Genomic DNA, 21,315 nt, shown 5'->3' on the forward strand with positions numbered 1-21,315 from the left:
ATTCCCTACATAATACTATGTCATAAAATGCTCAGTGAAGCGAAGAAATTGATGTCCGATAATAATACACAAAAGTGAGCGAAACGTACCACATAGTGAATGGTATCTGTTGGGTAGTTCGTTTGGACAGTGACAACAAAATATTCGTTGACCTGAAGGAATAGCAAGGAAATAAAAAACACAAAATTCGTTAATTCTGGGCCAAGTGACATCGTTCAAATGAAGTGACGGTGACCGAATGCGGGTGAACAAATACTTCCTCATGGGCGCCACCCAAAGGACAGGGATTTTACAATTGCGTCAGCCCGTCGTCCATGTGAAACTAAGGTTCAGTTACCAACTAGGGTAAACCTAGAGTGGGAGTGTTACGTGAGACAAACGTCATTAATTGAGATCAGTGATCAGTACGAAGTAACGACGTGAAATTGGACATTCCGGCTGATTTTTTCGTGATCTGTGCATGACCAGAAATACACGAATTTAAGTTAGATCCTGACAACCTGTCACAGGTAAAATTCATTTTATGTATCCATGACTAGGTTAAAGAGACCGCCACATTTGTACTACATATAGAATACCACAAGGATATGTTCTAGTTCGGTGGGGTCACGCGTATGCATGATTATAACTTTGGACGTGATCAACGAATGGTCTGAGAGGTGTTTGGTTCAGGAGTAGTCAGTCGCCTGTGCTCACCATCAACGTTTTGCAGTAAGTCAGGTTATTCAAACACCAAAGTCTCTGTAGGCCTTTTTTTATGACAGTGTATGGTCATTACAGGTTAAACAACCAGTGCGTACAATCCTGCACATAAAACGGCGCCTAAAACATCCTTATAGTTGAAATGTGCTTTCTTCTTGGACATAAATGATCCATATCGATGTGTCCGAAGATAAGAAACAAGAACGGTGAGAGTCACGTGCAGCTGCAATGCCCAGGTGACGCGGACCATGTGTACGACCAACATCATCTAACAAAGTAAACGGACTGGTCAAATGACCGTGAGAGGAACAACAGCCACTAGCGTGATGACATGCCGTTTCAGTGTCCTGTATATGTAACCGTATCCAGGTGGGCCATTAACGTGACCAGCTTCCACGAGGATCTCCTGTCACAAACAGGCAGATGGAGGGATAAATGTACAGAAAAACAGATAAGGGCTTACGCCATCGAATCCAATACTTATTCATTTTAAGAAATGGTGTCACTGAGAATGTCAGGTTTTCAAGTCCCGACTGGCTCGCAGGTCAGAAAAAATAGCCAAATTGCAATTTGATACCAGTGAAATATCATTCCTGATTTTTCTGAAAAATAACGGTGAGGGTGGTGTTATAGCGAATCCAAGCTCCCCGACAGTCTCGTCGTAGAAACGGAAGCATAGGCAGCCAAAAGTCTGCACCAAAGAAGACGTCTTTAGTGAATGCAAACAATTTTTTACACTAAAAAAGATCACGTGATTTTCTTTAGTTTTTGAAATACCCACGATGTATTCAAAATCTTGGTTCGTGCACAGTGTTGAAAGTACGACCTTCAACATCCGACTATACTCTTCTCCACTTTGGAGAACTGGTAGTCCTGAAAGTGCAGAACACCAACGAAGCATGCTGTATGCACTTGGCCACCCTGTTTTGCTAAATTCCCTTTAGCTCCCGTATCTCAGCAATAGTTGATCCCAATCCGTCCTTTACGCGGCCGCTTTAGGTCCACGTTCGGTTTACAGTAATGTCTTTGGCCATCGGCCACAAAAGCTCTGCTCCCGTTACCTATGGAGAAACCACCTTTCTTCCTTTAGCGTGACCTAACTGAGTGACTGATTAGATTGCATTTGAGGGATGATTGATGAAACTGAAACGGGACTGACGCCATCGGAACAAGTGGAGTGCCAGTAAACAATTCATCTGGCAGATGCTTTGACTAAAACTTGACTGGGATTGGCAGAAAACAAACTGTCGTATCCGTTCTGTGTGACATAAAAAAAGCTGATGTGGACGGAGCTGACAGAAATAAGGAGAGCGGAATGACTACCTGAGGGCCACTCCGGAAATCGGCCTAAAGGTTTCTCAGATCCGACGCCTCTCTACCAAGTCACACGCTTGAACAAGTATGCAGAACAGCACTGGTATCAGTATGCAGTGTACGTGAGTGAACAGCTGCAGTACCACAGTTTGTGGTAATGGTTCTTCAGAAAATGTTTTCATTCTTCTGTCAACAGGTCAAGCACTTTATACGTCATCTAACTATACGCTTATTTTCTGTACATATAATCGTGATAAAGGAATTTTACCTCACTGATCCGCTGTTCGGTCGCTTGAGTGTCTAGTCTTAAAGCATTCGTCAAGGACTATCTCGTTCTCAGTCCTATTCGATCCCAAGTTCAAAGTCGATAGTTTTATTTGAGGTGCCCTAGGTTTTTGGACATCTCGCAGCAGCCGTCAGCAAGCAGATTGAAGACAAAGTTGCAAGAAATTAAACCATGGGATGAAGCGCTGAACCGATGAATTAGGAAGAATGAAAGGCAGATCAAAGCCGACGAATAACTCAAGTTACTTGATAAGCATCACCTTGGAGTATTGATTTCTGTGAATCATACTCAAAGTATTACAAAGTAGGTTGCATTCGCTGTCTGACCGACCAAAGATAGCCATCTGTATAATTCACTTCAGACTTACCCGATAATTGTCACCTGCTCTGAGCCATTGTCAGACGCTTATAGTGTCTTTGGACTTTTCATTTCAAAGTCTACCCACTCTTCTTCCACATTCCAACAACCGAGCTACCAGCTCACACAGAGTCTTACAGATTTCCTAACAATGTTTGTTATGGGAAACACAGATGAACACAGTTCAAGGAAATCAGCTCTCGAACCTCAGCTACAGAATGCATTTGAAAGAATCTTTGTTTAAACGGCACCCTGCGGGTGGATGCAATGGTAGCTGTCATGGAATGGCATACTCATGATTTAGATTGAGCTAGCTTCAATGACTGTTCCATGCTTCTGAATCACTGCTGTTTCTCGTACATTAATTCCTTGCATCAAAAACTCACCCGTGGCTGCAAGGTTGAAGTAGAAAGTTGTAGAAATGTGTCCGAATATGAATGATATTGAAAGATGCGTTGGTTCCTTGTTGCAAGTATACGGTCTGTTTCGTCCATATAATCCGCCTGTGATGCAGTGAAATGATATACAAAACTTGTATTAGACCCTGGTTCAACAGAGTAAGGAAACAGCTTTCAAAAAACCGTAAGTGAGAGACTTAGCTGGGTTCCAGAAGAGTCTCGCATCAAAAACAAATTGGTATGCAAATGAGTGCACTTTACAAATAGCTATTTATTTGGATGGCATTAACTCAGACTTTGTAAGCCAACATACGACAGGATATATTTCCATACCCTACCCTAAGAGTACATCAATGGACATTTAAGAAACTCAACACGAAAGTCGAACACTTGGACGAAGCGGGATCAAAAACCCTAGTTTACAGACTGATAACTAGAATCCAGCCACCCGACCAACATGTATACTGATTGTAACGGATCAAACAAATCTGTTTACCTTGCCCAGAGTCCAAAAAAGCAATATGGTGAGCCTGCATTTACAACTCGGTCTTGTTAGCTTGCATGGGCACTCTGTAAGCACTCGCTCCCGACAATGTTCCACACTTGTTGTTGCACCCACAAAAAGGAGCGAAAAAGATACTTGTAATTTGGTCTAGGGCATTTGGTGACGCTGGGCTTGTTCTTTGCAAGCAAACCCTAGTTTCGGGTCAATAGATTCATATGTTCTGTGTAGCATAAACTGTCAAAACAGCAAACAAAATGGCATCACTGGCAAGATACACTCAGCTACAAATTAGGCTGGCGTTATGGGAGATTCAATTGAATCCCGGTTCAAACTATCCTCAATGATGTTCTCCAACTGAATGTGCCGCCTCATGTTTTAGTTGGCGCGATATTCGAAAACTTGGGGACTACATTACCTGAAGCTCCCTCAGAAGGGCAAAAAAGGGCTGTCGAAGAGTTTTCAGTAACCATATGAACGCAAGATGTGCGCTCGCTAACGTTCAAAAAATTGTCGTCTGGGTAAAAGAACCATCCAGGTGAAGTACATTTGTTCCTCCTGAGAGGTTATGGGGTCAGCGATCACTTCATCTTTCTCATCGCGTTACAGGTATATGTTTGACGGTCACTAGCCAGCCACTAAAGGCGATGTGTACCAGCTCATATCCTTATTCCACAACCATTTTCTGCAAAAGTACATCAGAAATCACGGTGTTTGGCACCGACTTGTAAGAGTCATTTTTAAACTCTGTATCTAGATTTCCACATCTACACTGAAGCACTGCAACCGTTCCTTGGTTCTATTGAGCTCGAGGTTTCCGAAGAATAGTTGCCTCATTCTCCCCAATCAGAACACTATTGGATCCGGCGTCTTCGCAATGTCCCATTTGGCTCATCTGTTTCATTGCACCCGAAGAAGGGCTGGGCGTTTTCAGGGCTTACTCCTGAAAACGACTGGTCGAAACGACAGTAGTGACGATTCCACGAATAAATACGACGTTGTACTCTATCTTGATGAGCAGCTGTGAATTGGCTAGCCGAAACACATTCTGGCTTCTGTGATAAAAACCTCTTCAAAACTCAGGAATATGTGCGTTTCAATCCTCAGATGGTATGGCACTGTGACTTAACCCACAAATGTCAAGTTGAACAATAGGACAGACACAAAACCCTTGGTGAATAACATACATCTAGGGGAATGCGGAGGGCGATTTTTAGTGTAGGTCGTGGATGTCCACACAGGAAGCCTGATAAAATCGTCGAAGTGGGTTGGTCTGATTCACCTGTCCTTCATTGCAGTTTAGTACCAAAATAGCACACCAACAAGTTAGCATAGAACTCCTTCGCCTATAAGTACGCTAGTTGGAACAAATACTGAGGGGCATAGTTTTTTTAAAAAAAAAGACCACTCCTTACCAACACACCATTTCTTAAGGCTGAGGTTTTCGTCTCCGTAGCACTGTGACGAAGTAATCATGGGATACATAATTGTCCACTAAAATAACACATGGCTTATTGCACTATTTCACTGTTTTTCTTTATACGTGAAGGCAAAAGCTAACACTTCAGAAAAGTGAAATTTCTATTTATAGACCTATTACACTACTCACAACGTTGCTGAAAACTCTTTGACAGCCCACGACCGGTAGGCGGAGTGCACGAGTTTCTGTCAACAGTATGTTTTACTTGTAACCAAATAGCATGAAATTAGCGAAATATACTCATTTGCAAGCACATTCGATTTGCGGGAGACCCACCTGGAACCCAGCTGAATCTCTCGTTTGTGATGCTTCCAGGCAACTGAATGTGCTGCACCAGGCCGCCTCATGTTTCAGTTGCTACGATATTTGATACATCACGGTAATGTATACTCCTAATGCACTACTCATAATGTCAACGAATTTCTAGTCATCCTATGTATTTACTCACTAGCCGTGTATGTTGGATGGACAGCAAAGCCGTTTTTCGGTCTTCCACTTTCATCTTATCGCGAAGTCTGGCCAGCCTGATTCGGGTTTAACTGATAGGCGCCCTCACAGTACATCAGTCCTAGAGAAAAACCACTAGTTTGTAAGAATCATGGGCAACTGTGAGGGTGAAAGTTGTCCAAATGGTTAGGAAATTATTCATTTTTGAGGACGATTTATATTAACGTCAACAAACAGTTGGATTTTCCTTTTCATGATGAGTAGTCGTAGGCACATTCAGAGGACTCTCAACAAGCTTTCTAGCACTGTTGGTCCTTGGTAGGCACGACAACAAGGCCAAAACCTCTCCGAAACGAAGAGAGAAACATGCATATTATAACGTGTCGGAAGTTTCTACACAAACACTACGTTTTTCCATGTGGACCACACCCCCATAATCCGTAGGTTTTTTGATTTTTCAATTTAACCTGTAGTTCACTGCATTTTTATCATCAAGCGAGAGTTGCTTATCCTGCCTAAGAAAACTGAGCGAATTCACCAAAATCACATAACGTCTGGTGCATCGTAGAGTTAACAAACCAGTACGATAGAGAGCCAATAAGAATATAAAATTCCCAGCATGACCCAAGGAAGCATGTATCTAAATCCTAAGACCAACCACACCGGTCACCAGTAGATCCAGCACAATCGGTCCAACAAGTCAGAAACAGTAGAACACAAGTAGCAAGGATACCCGGTAACCGAAGTCTTTCAAAAAGGATTTCACATAAAATTTAAAAAAAACTTCATTTGTACAGAATTTTGTTACACAAAACTCCCAAACTCTCCCAGTCTAAACCACTGAATGCTTTATGCAGCAGTATGTTGAATTTTAGTAAAAATTAAGGCCATACGCAGCTAGTGAACAACAGAAAATGGTGGGTCACAGAACAGCTTACTTGAAGTCGATATGTAACGCATCCTTCTCCGCTCGGTCTATAGGTATAAGTGACCAAACCGTTGTCAGGGACAACCAAATTGACGGCTGGCGTAGATGGAGTGTTTTCGTTACAGAAAAACTGCAGCCGAATTCGTCTTGATCCAAAGTACTGAACCATACTTCCATCAGGCATGAAGACGACAATCTAGGGGAATAATAGCCGATTCGAATAACATATTCCATACAAGCTGAATCCAGGCGTAAAAAAGTCAAAAGTCAATGTGCCCAGGGTTTCACACAGTTCATTAAGACATTGAGTATTTATACAAACAATAGAAAAAGGGCATAAAACCAGCAAAGACCATCCATAAACCTGAAAAAGAAAGCGTACAACAGGCCTTTCGTAATCATCATGAATGCTGAGGCCTAACCTTTCATTGTCCTCCAAATGGAAAATTAATTAGCACACGTCTCTGGCGGAGAGGGATAGTTGCTCCCGAAATGTGTACATCAGTACACAACAGGATAATACGGTAATAGGTGCTTCATTTCCGTCGGTCTTAAATTAATATAATGTCTGCACATACGTAGAACTCATGTGACCGTTGACCTAACAGCCTTCCGATTTTTGTAATCCACCCATTATCGAATGGTCAGCGTAGTGCTGCGGCAAAGTCTCCTGTTTAAGGAATATGTATTGCTTCGGACGTAGGACACTCCCTTTTTTTTAGACCAAAACAGGTTAACTAGTCTATGTGACCAGTATGGTCAAGTGATCACTAGAATGTGACACAACCGTTAGCTGTGTACATGATTACATCTAATGATTATTCTTGCGGATGACCGGCAATAACCAGTTGCCCGGGAAGAACACCTAATATTGCATTTAAACAGAAAAAGGTGGTTCATAACTATGAGGGTGCAGTGAACCGGTGTTTTCTAAACAATGCGATGATGTGGGCAGAATTAGCATTTGGTACGGTGCATCTCTTGTAAAGACAACTTCAGGAATACCAGAATGCTTCTACCTTGAGGGTGCTACTTTATGGGAGGGTTGCCCAATAAAAACGTCTTCCACACAAGTAATCAAATCACCGTCGTGCCTGGGTGAACGCGCAATTGACTGACATCTTTGTCAGCGGTAAATGGCCCAGTTAAGCCGTACTTTTGCGAACTTTCACTGGGATACACTAGTCCACACCGAATAGTGCCCGGCTTCGTCTTCAAATTAACTAAGTGTTAATGAGTGATTCAGCTGAATCTTTTGTTTATGATAATCTTGAACGCAGCCTCATGTCCTAGCTGGTAACATATTTGAAATATTGCTGTATGTTTTCTTGATGCAAAACCAGCTACATGCAATTTAGTGTTCATGTAGGTCATGAGGTTGACAAAAACTCAAGGTTTGCATTAGTTTGGAGACCCAAACGAACGGCAAAACCGGTGACCAACTGTCGAAGTGAAGTGTCACGTGTAGTGCATTCTAACGGGAAAATCGTTAGTCACATTCCGCTCATAAAACCCGAATACAAGGCACGAATGAAGTCTATCTACCACAAGCATTTGTTCTGCCTCCAATCGTAAGAATTTGGAGCTTGGTTGGTTACTGTGTGTTGTTCCGCCTTACTGTGAATTTTCACTACTCCCATTCCGTAGTGGAAATTTGGTGTAAATAAAGAGCTAAGTATATTTCTTCAAGCCAAAGGTCAACTAAAACAAGTCAAGTATGACCAAGAAGAACCGACTAATGTGACGGGGTAGACTCTCAGAAGTAGTTAAGGAATCATACGTTTAGCGCAACATTTAGCCAAGGAAGGTAATTCAATGGCATACTACAATTTCATTAAAACCAAGCCTTTCGTGAAGTAAAACATAGATTATTTGGGCCAGAAAGTGTGACCTTGACCTGCAACCAACCAGTGGTGGAGTATAAACTTCTGGTTTCATTCATTTGCATACCACGTAAGAACATAGTTCATGTATCTGCGCCGATAAGGCCGATTGACCATCGGTCTCTCGGGGACCTAATCGACACCAAATAACGTGGCATTTGTTGATCGACCACCAACAGCGATGAGCAGCGTAATGATTCCCAATTTCCATGTTGATCCAGATCTCCAACCCGGGAAATCCCCAGGTTGACAAAAAATTGTTTTTTTAAGCCGTCAGGAGAACCAATCAACACGAAACTAGATGCACTCGTTACTTTACACCCTTACCGTTGCAGCGTAAATAGTGCAGGATGAAATTTTATCGGTGCGTGTCATTTGACAGAACTGCACAAACTCACATAAGCGGTAAAATACATATTCGGTTTAAACGGTCGCACTTGACCACCGAGAAAACGAATCATTGGCGTTGAGGAGAATACTTGCGTGTAGGCCCAACCAGTTCGCACATCCGTTTCCCACCAACTGTAATAAGTCACGTTAACCCATAATTCTGTATTAGCCAGAGAGGTAGAGGCACCGGTTCCGGTGATTGCACGACGAATATCGTCCAGGGTGATTAGAAAGCTAGCTATTCCATCAACCTGTGAGGAAACGAGAGAGTATACATCAAGCAAAACTAGTAGTTCACGACAAACTTACGCAGCGAGAATAACAAAAATAAAGTGATATACCAGAACGAGAAATTCACAAGGAAAGTGAATGTTTACCTCTCCGGAGGGTAGTCTATTTGTGTGATTTTTCACTCGGTCTTCTGCTCGAGATAAGTGACATCCTAGTCTCCCTATGGAGTAGGGTTGCTTAGGAAACTGACTGTATCAATACGACGACAATCCACGTTCAGTTATGAACTCCGTCTTTCGTTACCTGGGATGATGGATGATACCAACAACACTGGATTATGAGGTGGATACGCTAATACTCGACTTGAGGATATATAGACAGGCATGAACTGCATTTGCACAGTCGTATGGATATTACTGAGACTACTCACGAGCTTTTCCATGAGTTAAGTGAATGTGATGCAGCCTAAACAAAACGTAAAACCGTTCAAAAAACATGAGGGAGGGACTGATTTCGTTGGGCCCGTGCGATAAGAACTAACCTCCACGTTGCCAACTTCCAGAAGAAAAGGAATACGTGAGAAAATGGCAATGTCAGTTCAGAGCTAAACGAACCACTTGAACACAGCTTCTCAGCACAAATCGGGCAAGTTATCAGCGGAGCTTTACTTAACAGTAATCGAAACGGCATGGAGTCGGTTCAGGCCAAGACTAACTGACTAATTCACAGAGATTAGTCACTGGATCCTGTTAACTACAAAGTATCTGCAATGTTATGTGACGGGGACGATCAAATTGGTTCTCCCCTGACCGAGCAACGGGGTCATTATCCCGGATCCCGGATAATTAGTTAGTACGTATTCATCTACTCACAAGTGGCCTTCGATGTGGGCTGGTGAATTAGTACGGCAGTTCGTACTAATTCTTGCTGAAAGTTAACGCTCAAAGTTTTGAATCCACACTTGTTCCTTGAGGGGTTCGATCGATGTTCGAACAAGAACGAACGAGGGTATCCATTTAGTCGTTGGGGGCGTTCCAGACTAAGATGTATTCTGCAGTCTGAGTTTCACTGGCTTGGGAAAGCTGATAAATTGTCCAAAACGATTGGGATTCAATAGAATAATGCGATATTCTGGCATGAAAGGAATATTATGATACACTACATACCGCGTAAAGTTTCTTAGTTAGTTGAGCGCGCGCAGGCATGATCCACCGATTATCACCAGCTTCTCTTAGTTGAATGAGAACAGTTGCATTCCCACGCACAGCTTTACCACTGGTGTAATTGGCCGACACTAATCCGTAAAAGGCGAGTTCGTTGTCCAACATTCGCATTGGCACAGTCACGTTCACATCCCACAGAGGTCGCCCTGAAAAAAAAAGAAAAAATACCAACTACCTGCTTATTGCTTTCACACCATACCAAGAAAAAGAACATTTGGTGTGCACTTGCAATCGAGTTCAACCAGATGAAGCTCTGAGATGGTCCATAAGCCTGCCTGAGAGTGATCTCTTTTGCGCTGCCAATGGGAAAACCGGAAGACAAGGACCACTTTGGTGTTTACGGGAGACTCGCTTGAATCCCAGCTGAATCTCTCGTTTAGGATATTGTTCACCCGAATGTGCTGCACAACCACCACCTCATTTCCAGTTGGTACGATGTTCGAAATATCGCGGTACGTCTTCATGAAGGAAAGTGCCCACAAGGCTTCTGCTGAAGAGTTTTCAGCAACCATGTGATTCGTTTCATTTACACATCATTATTCCGAGAGAAGACCAAGCCAAATGTGCGGTTACACGTTCCTATCTGAGTGTGGGTCTGTAAGACAGTGAGATTCCGGGATTGAAGCCACTAGTCCAGTAGAGTGGCGACTGTAATGACGGCTTTTTTCTGAACTGACACTGCTCTGGCCGGAGCTTCATGCGGCCTTCCCAGATGCATTCTTTGAGACTTTTCACAAGATTAATTGAGTAAACTGGCCCAACAGAAGACTGGGCTAACTGATTATGCATCAGGTCCAAACCGTAGGCATGTACCAAACCTATAGCTCATCAATGGACTCGTCATGGATACCAGACTTAGCGTTGAATTATTTGGGCTAAAGAGAAGGTAGGTTTGCTTCGACATTATGAAGCAGACAAGAATTTAGTATAGCACGAAGTGTGATTTCCCAAGGACATCACGATACAACCACTCTGACCACATGTGAATAAAAAACTCTCCTCAGATAAGGCCCGAACATACCCGGCAAGGGTTTTTCCAAGTTCATGGTTACGACTGACACTGGGAAGCCCGAATTCGTCTATTCGATCCATATTTATTTGGTATTCGGTGTAAGTCATATAAAGATATCATTCAGTTTTTCAAAGCGCAAAACAAATCCCCATGATACTACTTTGTCTGTTGCGGAAATGCGCTTCAAAACAGTGCTTCATGACCAAATTTATTTCCATTCTTGAATGTTTTTTACTCTTGTGCACACCTGTCTAACATGGTATTTAACAACCGTACACGAACGACCTAAAGAGCACGTAGATTTTTGGACCGAGGAAGCCGTTTGAAAACCAGACACTGACTTTCAAAAGCTGTCTGTTCATTCAGTATGCTATGTCATTCAGATTTGTCAGTTGAAATTCGGTTTTCAACAAGTAGTCTGACTAGCACCAGCATGACAATTTCTTCCGCATGCGTTACTAGCCAACAAGTGTCACATTGAAATGTCACTTGATCACTTCAAAAAGTCACGTATAAAGACTAGTTATCAAAGCACGGCCGGTACTTCAGCATTCACGTTCTTGCTAACCAGTTAACAGAGCGCAAAGCCAAAATTGGCAGTTTACTGTAAAACGGTTAAAAGATAGCGAATGTCAGAGAAGGAACCGATCTTTGTCACTTAGGCAAGCTCGATGGGTGCTTGGTTAGATGCATATGTGTGCATGTATGAGTTGCAAAGCGGTTGGCACAGGGGCAAAACATGACAATTGCAGTTAACACGCAGTCTAGGATCCTCAGTTCAGTGGGCCATAGCGACGAAACGGCAAACTGCACCGTCAAACGATTAGAAGTTTATTAGGTTGACATCGAAATAGGAGGATTTACGAAACCTGAATTCGCCCAACAAAGGCGCCCAAATTTCAGTAATTTGAGGCTAAAAATTCCGCCATCTAACTACGATATTTTTCAAGTATTAAATAAATGATGCTCCGGCCACATGAACCGTGCCATCTCCTCAGATTACGCTATATAGATGAAACTATACAGAAATGGTTTCGTGGAAATCGCAGTTAGAACGGCATCCGGTGGGTGTTAGGAAGGCTACATCGACAAACGATTAGAGCGACCAAGTTAGCCAGTTAGAGGGAAACGGAAAGACAAGTTCGCCGAATCCTCAAATGCATCAATATTATCTTTGATGAGACTCACAGTTAACCAAAACGGCCGTTGCTGAGCCGAACTAATCGATTTCCACGGTATCTATGTTTGAGATGAAGAAACTATGGGGAAACTAAGACGCACTCTAGACCAATGTGACAAAACATCGACGTTTCAACCTTATAATATTCTGCGCAACAGCCATGTCTGTCTTCAGGTCACGCAACCGTTTTAGGAAAGGACCACTGGCACATACAAATTACAGCGCAACAATTTTCAGCCAATATTATGTAAGACTGACGGCAGGACGGTCAGGCTTACGTAGGAAAGAACACGAACACCGCTATTAGAGAAGTCCCGAAGAAGTAACAAACCTGGAGGTAATGAAACGCAGTTTTGGAAATGCGGCACAGCCAAACAACTGCATTTTGTGGGCCCACAATTGTTCGTTTATGGGTTCTGGGGTGTGTAATGCATACCACCAGGGCTTTATTGAACGATAGCAATAAAATCCTTTTCAATAAGTCAAATGACTGAGCCATCACTGGGTCGGTGCGGTTTGAAAACTCGCGGTTGCAACAAAAGCACTAGGACTGCCAGACGACCAAATACAAAAGATGGCGTTTTGACAGGCCGGTACGATAAACAGATTGGCTCACCACACACATGTGCAACATTTTTGGAAAAGCGGTCATTGTTTGGACTAGTGACCTTACAGAGATTGTTTAAACACTCAAATAAAACTCCATCTCCATGTGTGCCTAGTTGGTAATGCGTTTTCATCTTTGCTAGTTAAATTTTGCATGTTAAGTGAAATTTTCATTGTTTTCTCTAAAACCCCTAAGAGAAAAATCAAACACTGTGATAAACCGGCTTTCTTTTGGCTTAACGAACCGCTGGTACTAGAACCAGCAGTTCGACCCATTGACACTATCGTCTTCGTTTGAACGCACTCATGACAAATCAAATGCTTGACGATAACCTTACATAGCCGATGTCACCACCGATAAATAAACTGGCGCGCCCTCTAAGAAAATTCAACCTGATCGAAAAGCGGGCATTTGAAATAGATTGAGAACTTGACGACTCCATTTCAAACACTATCTAAGTACACTAAGCAGTCCAAATGTGGATGATGGTTGAAAAGAGCAGTTTCCGGTCGGCTCACCAAAAAACATCCGTTTTGTTATGGAGATTCGGCAAATCAGTTTTCGGCCACAACGTTTGACGTGTTATTATCGTGATTCCGTGAAAGGCATATGTCTTGAGAGACCGCCTGGCAGACTAGGCCCGGATAAGACAAACTGAGAAGCAAAAGGGGAGACTTCCAGTGGAGAGTTTCATTTAGCAGAACATCTCACTTCACTGTTTGATTCCAATGGAACTAAAGTGGAATTTTACGATTAAATTTATTGAACGTATTCTCATCAGTGTGAACTTGAGGCATAGTAAGCTGACCATGCCTGCTGAGTGAGGACGTTAAAATTCGCTTAGGTGCTTCGCACAAGCCCCATACCATTTGCGGACCCATGGTAGATACGAAAGTTAACTATGATGACTTTCATATAATCAGCATCAATAACAGATGGGGCTGGAAGCAACGTGTGATCTCTTGTATTCGACACAGCATTAATGTCTTTAAGTATGATGTGTAGCATAAGGTGTACCATAGGGATATCTGATAACCTTCCCTTGGTTTCAGAGGAGTTCGCTATCTTCTATCTAATATGTTGCTGGTTCTTAACTGAGAATCTGTAAGCCAGCTGCCGATACACTATTCAGTTGCAGAAAAGTTTATTGTTCGGAGAGTTTGGATAGATAACGAATGCAACTCAAGACGATCGCAAGGCGTAATTCACTCTGGTGGCCTGAATGACCGGGAGATTTAGTACAGTATTTTACTAAACTTGACAGTCTCTTATGAACCCATTACTCGATCGCATATTGCGGGCAGTGTTGTTTAGACTTGTTTAAACGTGTGTTTAATGTGTTTTAGTTGCTCTTTTCCCTGCGCGGTAGACTAAATGTAGACGTCTTTCGCACTACTTGCGCGAGTGTCAGTAGCGAAATATTATCGTACAATGTAGCGTGACGAATCCAGAAGCCCTGGTTTAAGGACTTAAAGACCAGTTGGAAAAAATAGCAAACGTTCGAGTAGACGAGTACTATTGCACGAGGACCTGACAATTTGTGAAACAAGACTCACAGTATTCCACAACCCGAAACGTCTTCGAAGCTGAAAATAGCTCGTGTGTAGCACGAATAGTCCATTCACCTTCGTGTACCATATCAGAGAGTGGAAAATCCAGTTCGATAATACCTGAAGGATATGAAATATTTTGGAGTTCGAATAATGTACTGATTACGGTAAAGGAAATGAGGAAGACAGCGTTACAGACTACATCTGGCTATTCCATGCTATAGGAATACAACTCATTTGGAATTAGGCTTTAAGCGTGAGGAGTGAGAAAGGCATAATTTGCTAAATACGAAGTATCGTTCACTAACTCCGACGCATGAGCAAATGAAATATCATAGTGGAAAATCATTCAGTTCAAGCCTGGTATGGATGAAGTTAGGATTCCTGTTACTTTGCAAATCATTAACACAAACCTTTTTATTGTTCCCGTTGTACACACCAAAAACGTGTGATCTGATCTAAGGGGCACATTGTTTATCCTTGTCTAAATGCACAGGTCCATCCACTGGCTTAAGTTTTTTTACGTCATGTTGTCCACACGAATCAGTGCTTTTTACAAAGGATCAAGGATGCCTGTGGCTTTCTCTACAACTTGGTACAACCTGACATACGAACTTCTGATAGGTATTGTTCATGCAGACACCTCCGAGGGTAGCATTTGCTGAAAGTTGGAATGGAAATCACACAACTCTGATATATTTCAAATAATTTCAGTAAGTTGCTACCAAAATTGTTACCACTCTCAAAAGAACCATGTATGGTTCCACAAACAAGCAGAGGAAGACCAAATTGCCACAAATCTATCACCCATGATGTCAACACGGAACAGAAAAGAATGGTGCTTTCTATAATTTAAGGTAAGTGCATTTTATCACCATCACAGATTCACGATTAAATAGACGCCACTGAAAACGATTTCAGCGCTCCAAATCCGTCAGCTGACTTAAATATGGTTGACTACAGTGGTGTATTACCATTATACTATATCTGACTTTACGCAGGCAAGCAAAGTAAACTATCTTGTCAAATTTTGTGTCATTAAATCATTAGGAGTTTAGTTGATCTTCCAGATCTGTTTCTGTTCACTCGAGATTATTCTGTGCAAATGATTTGTGAAAAACCATCTTCTAATCGGACAAGGTGACGACAAACATTGTTCCATGCCAGAGCTTGAATAAATGTCATGAACACTCGCAGTTTATCACATATGGGATTAATTACTGTGGTCATCAAGTGGATCCTATGAACACGAACCGATGGAGCGCCTAGCTGTAATCTTTATCTCCGAACAAAGGTAAACGTGCTTGAAGTATTCAAATTTATCACAAATTACGACTATGCTGTTCTTTCTGAACATCTTTCAGCCAAAAAGTGAAACTAACGTTCATAGAGCCTAGGACAAAATGATCACTCTCCCACTGGTTAGTCAAAGCCATTTTGCATCAAGCTGTTGATGGCACTTCCCATCGCCGGATACTGGCCGCGTGGAGAACCAAATTGTGAGTTACTCATCGAAACAGTTTATTCAAAGAAACGGATTGACTGCTTGCTTAGCTGATTTTAAACTTAGCAGCAATAGCTATGAAGCCAGTTTAGCTAGCTGGTTTTGGGTTCATTGCCAAGAGCACAAAGCGAGTCCGGAACAGTAATAATCAATCTCAAGTCATTTAATACCAAACTAGAAACTGCCACTACGCCTGCTCCAGCAGCCTCTAGCAGGGTACATTTAATTGTGGAATATCAGAGAACTTCGGTTGCTCTTTCGGCACTGCTTAAAAGGATTTGAAGACACTCACTGAAGACGTAAAATCACACAGCTACTCTCATCGAGTTGTTTTCAAGAGTTTCGTTGCAAACTTGCAAAACGAAGCGCTTTTTAACTCGGCTCAATGCTAGAATTACACAGGGAACGTAATGCTTATTACGGTCTAACCAGTTTATTGCAAGTAAATGCACATTATGTAAGCTCAGCTATTGCTTAGGCGTTTTAATCCGGATACAACAGGACTAACCGATAAGTGAAGCCCGAATAAGTTTCCGAATTTATCCAGATCCGTTTCGCTAGTTATGATTCACGAAGCTCACTTATTTAGAAGAACCACTAATCAACATTTTTACTTCAGAAGAGGTATGTTCTCGGATCATGGGCATATTTTCAGCGTCAAATTTGGATTCTTTCACGAGTAACAATTCAGTGTTATTTGAATAACAGGATAACAAGTGTGATCCGTTAGGCTTGGAAAGATATTTTGTTCTTATTGAAACCACAAGTCTGTAGTAATGCTCAGTATCACGGTTTACTCAGAATGAGTTTATATTCAGCAATAAACCTACCTCCAGTGTTGGTCATTGGATTGAGCCATCTTCGAAAAAGATTCCCCGAGGCATCCAAAACCTCAATACTCACAAGAGAACCGTATAATGGGGTCAAATCTGGTAACACAGGTATCACTCGGAATCGAACAATTTGGCTCTGATGATAAACTGGTTTGCTGACCTGAGCCAAAGAGCATGAATTACAACCTGAAGTACTTGTATGAAGAAAGACGCCGACTGGGGCATAAATTCGAGTTTGGTGCGATTGAAGAACAATAGAGAGCTATTGGCTACGATAGATCCTTCGACATGGAACCAGTAAGTTGCATTTCGTGTGTAGTCGGGAACCTGGAAAAGGAATAAAGCCATCAAGAATGACGGGAAGTTGGGTAGAGTTTATCGATCACATTAAGTATATAAATAGACTCTAAACGGATTACAGTGGGTATTGGATAACACCGTTTTCCTCCTGTGAAGAAATAGCCAACAGGAGGGACCAGTCTGGTGAAGACATCACTATGCTTGGCCCTTTGGAACTTGCAAGGAAGTGCTTGTTGCAAGATTAGTCGACATTCCATGGTGTACGCAAAGCGCGTGATTAGTTTGGGTGTAAATTATACGTACAATACTGCATCATAATGGGGTAACAAATATCCCGCTTACCATTCTGATCGTTCGCAGATCATTTGGATCTCTATGTTGGCCTTGACCATGATGAGAACAATAACCTTTCAGACCCTTAGATTTACATGATTTTTACTGTGTACGAGAGTCGTCCACAAAAATGTTTCGCTGCCAGTAAGCAGTGGTTATGATCCCTCGCTCATGCAAACTGATACAGTGCGTTGCTCGCCGTCGGATCTGTGACTGTTTGCATTTAAAAAACCCTGAATTTTCACATGATAAACATGATTTGCACCACTAGTTGCAAGATATTTATACAGGTCCATGCCACAGAGCGGCATCCAAGCCTGCCTGCATACAGTAGTTTTCTTTCCGTCTCTCTACCAGTTTTTTTCAGGAAAGGATACTGCTTGCCGTTTCCATGATAACGCTCAGTCGTAAAATGTTGAAGATCAAAATGAGCAGGTGGACCAATATGTACTAAAATAAGGTGAAATAATTTCTTCTTTCAACTTTGAAGCAAGTTCAGGCTACACGTATCATCGTTATCTCTACTCTGCCTACCCATATGAAATATAATTTTTCAGAAGGTTTTTCGACTTTTTATGAAAGGGCAGGGTCCACGGATGATAATCCAAGTTAATGCCAAGTTTCCAAATCCAAAACATCTGACGGCATGTTGACGCCGGCATTTACTTCGGGTTTCCCATATCTCTCGTCAAATGCACTCGGGAGACTCAGTCACCGTCTCTACTCTAAATGTACGATAGGAGAAGTTTTATCGACAGGTAATTCATCGCCGTGGCATCTACAATTTGGTACTTGAGTCGGGTTGAATACAGATCACTCCACTTATTCGCGCAGGCTTTGTGAAACAAGGCGCAATCAAAAAAATGGATAGACATTCAATAGAAGGCAGTGTATCTAATTTCACTTTTGTCACTTTGATACAGTTTAACGCGCTGTTTAGGAAGTTACGGCAGTATCTAGATCTCCATTAGGATCACTTCGAATACTGAACAACTACTTTCGAGGCGTTGTGTTAGTGAACCATAACTAAAGGCGTACCAATAAATCGTCGTCACATACGAAGGATAGATTATTCTGCTTTCAAAGGCCAAACGAAGGTCAACGACACCAAAAATCCTGCTTGGCTATGATGCTGTCAGCTTCGTTATCATCAGGGAAACAGCAACATGAGCATTGGTTGATGCTGCTTTACTGCTGTAGAAACACAGGTCACAATTAGGGCCTTAAGGCGAACAGAGGGGAACAGTGGGTCACGTACAGACTTGGTGCCGGTCTCACGCTCTCAAACTGGTTGTTAATATTCATGACAAATAAACTAATTTTTAATTTCAAAATCTGAAAGGTAGATAATAAATCACAGCAAATAGTACACTGATCCAAAAGTACTCTTTCGCCTGATTCAGTGACATTTTGAAACAAAAGAGCCTCCAGTAGCGAACTGTGATTATTTCTCTTTGAGAGAAGCATACTTCAGATTTCTTTGAGAATCAGAAGGCTCAAATGATCATCAGCTTCTTGTATATCATCAAGGATTTAGTCTAGCTCCAGACAGGCACCCCCGGCTGGAGAACTGCATCCTCACCAGGTAGGCTCAGTTTGGGAAGATCAAGAATTTTCTTATATCCTTTACAGATAGTTGATTCCGAGGTCAGCTGGCGCGGATTCTTCGGACCGACTGCCAACAGGCGGGTGAAATTTACGATAATGATCGCGCTGATATTACGCCACGTAATTCATTTGGTTTTCCGTTTAAAATACAGCAAAAATGTTTTTTAATGAAGCAGTAAATTTGTTAGGACGAATGAACAGAGAATGAAAGGGTAAACAAACCTTTAGTTGCATTAATCTTGTACCCGGAGAACGGAACACCTCCAATGCCGAAATGATTTCATCTGTATCAATCTTGATAGATATCCGGATACTGAGTTGCGGATAAAATAATCGAAAGATTGAAACCGTGACTTGGACAAGCTCATTGGCCCGAATCCGATTGGGTGCGAGTATAATGTACGATCTTGGTTCGAATGGTAACTCGCGCACTAAAAACGACTTACGTTAGTGGCTGCAGCTGATACCCTTGTTGCTGCTGCGCGTTTACACAAATCAAAGAAAGTATAACAACTATAAGCGGACCCAGCATTCTGGGTCTATCTCATCTGAAATTGAATAAAAAATAATTATAACTGATGCTGGAATTATGGTGGCAATGCAGTGTTGCGGGAGGGTTGTTCGTTATACTAATTTGTAAAATATACACCTTACAGCGAATATGTGCACCCAAAGATGACCGCAGTTCTTGTTGGCTGGCGCCGAGCAAATGAACCCTGAACCGTATGTACAAACTGGACGAAACCAATGGCAAAATATTTCTCCCGACACTAAGTTCACAAGCCTGAGGCCCACTGACTTTCCAGCATAATGCTCTTCAGGCTGCCCTGGTTGGATAGCATCGTTAGGATTTGGCACGATAGCACGGAGATATTCAAGGGAGTACCAAACAAAACAAAGGTGGGTGGCGATCCGCTACCGTGCTACTTGGATGAGTCATTCTGATTAGTAAGTAAGCGAGCTCTTAGTCTCCACTTGCTACGGTTTTGAGGGTTCGGAGAGGTATCCTGAAACTGTAAGCTATAACAGTAGGCTATAAACGCACATCAAGGATGATATATCGGATATTCAGATATGCCGTGATGGCATGCTTCACTGAACTTGGAGTGATAAGCATCTGCCCTTGTGCAACCAGTAAAAAGAAGCAGATTTTGTTGCTTTTTTTACAAAATGAGCCATGGCTATTACTTGCTAGCCCCAGACACAGCAAGGCCGGATGCGGATCTAAAGAAGTACAATTACGGCACCAGTTTTGTGCTGTGCGGGAGGTGAACAAAACAATAAATTGTCCCATATCCTTCTCAATAGTTTGCGTGTGACTTGGCTCACAGTTGCAGTCACTGGAAAGGTGATACTTTCCAGCCGTGTTGAAGACGGAAGAAACTCCCGATAATCCAAGTTAAATGTTGCCATTTTCAGCGGGATACGTAGTCTTCCACAGGATGTTGACTGATGCCGCAAGATAATGTAGTCAGTCACCTCAGTTGTAAACGGCTTCAATATTTTAGAGTCCATATTCACACCACTCTATCTGGAATACTTGCCCCATCGTCCCGGTGTAATTATTCTAGTGACCCTGTTCTAAAGGGAGTGGCACTGGAAACGAGTTTCGCTCTTATCAGAGCTCATCAGAAGTGCATGTTTTTAGTCACACCTAGGCGTGGACTTCGACCATCTGGCATGCGATGCGAACGTGTTACCACTAATCCATTATCCTGAGCTAAAGATGACACCTTAGCGGGGTGGGTGAGCTTGGATGCTGCAGTGATCCCGCGGGCTACATTGGCTGGATCCTCATACTACAAGGTGTAACCATATCAGAAAGGTCAGAGTGGACCAACAGCGCCGAGATACCGTAATATTAGTAACTGTATTCTGAATGGGAATGTGAAGGGACTAGGTTGTTCCACAGAGACGACCAGTATATTCATATTCATGGAAGTACCGGGGCCGACTTCTAGCGTAAAAGGACGGGTTAGATGGTCTAGGCCACAAACTTTCGGTGCATTATTCAACAAAGAATATAATATATTGTTCAGCTATAACACCCTTTTGGTGCCTAGCTGCCGTGCCACCAGAATAAGGCGCCGGAGCTTGGATACTACCAGGTTGCCCAATCTTAGACAAGAGAAGTTGAGATGCAGAGGTCAGATTCAAACCACGGACCTTTCGGTCATTAAATTTGTCCTCTAACCGCTATATCATGGATAATTTTGAAACACTCTGAAACAGAAGTCCGGTGCTCTT

The 21,315-nt window shown here is 42.4% G+C and overlaps 1 protein-coding gene across 1 annotated transcript in view; it reads right to left on the reverse strand.

Annotated features, from left to right (window-relative positions):
• Positions 1-21,005, reverse strand: part of T265_06913 (hypothetical protein) — a gene marked incomplete at both ends in the record, with an annotated part of 52,392 nt that extends 31,387 nt beyond the window's left edge. The window contains 11 exons of the mRNA XM_009172311.1: positions 90-152; positions 3,046-3,162; positions 6,425-6,610; positions 8,696-8,938; positions 10,085-10,287; positions 14,497-14,610; positions 16,825-16,987; positions 17,011-17,154; positions 19,291-19,491; positions 19,515-19,581; positions 20,938-21,005. Coding sequence (XP_009170575.1) covers positions 90-152; positions 3,046-3,162; positions 6,425-6,610; positions 8,696-8,938; positions 10,085-10,287; positions 14,497-14,610; positions 16,825-16,987; positions 17,011-17,154; positions 19,291-19,491; positions 19,515-19,581; positions 20,938-21,005 — 1,569 coding nt within the window. The remainder of the gene's footprint in view (positions 1-89; positions 153-3,045; positions 3,163-6,424; positions 6,611-8,695; positions 8,939-10,084; positions 10,288-14,496; positions 14,611-16,824; positions 16,988-17,010; positions 17,155-19,290; positions 19,492-19,514; positions 19,582-20,937) is intronic.
• Between the last annotated feature and the right edge of the window lie 310 nt (positions 21,006-21,315).

The sequence above is a fragment of the Opisthorchis viverrini genome (genome assembly GCF_000715545.1).
Source record: "Opisthorchis viverrini unplaced genomic scaffold opera_v5_151, whole genome shotgun sequence".
Classification (NCBI taxonomy): Eukaryota; Metazoa; Platyhelminthes; class Trematoda; order Opisthorchiida; family Opisthorchiidae; genus Opisthorchis; species Opisthorchis viverrini.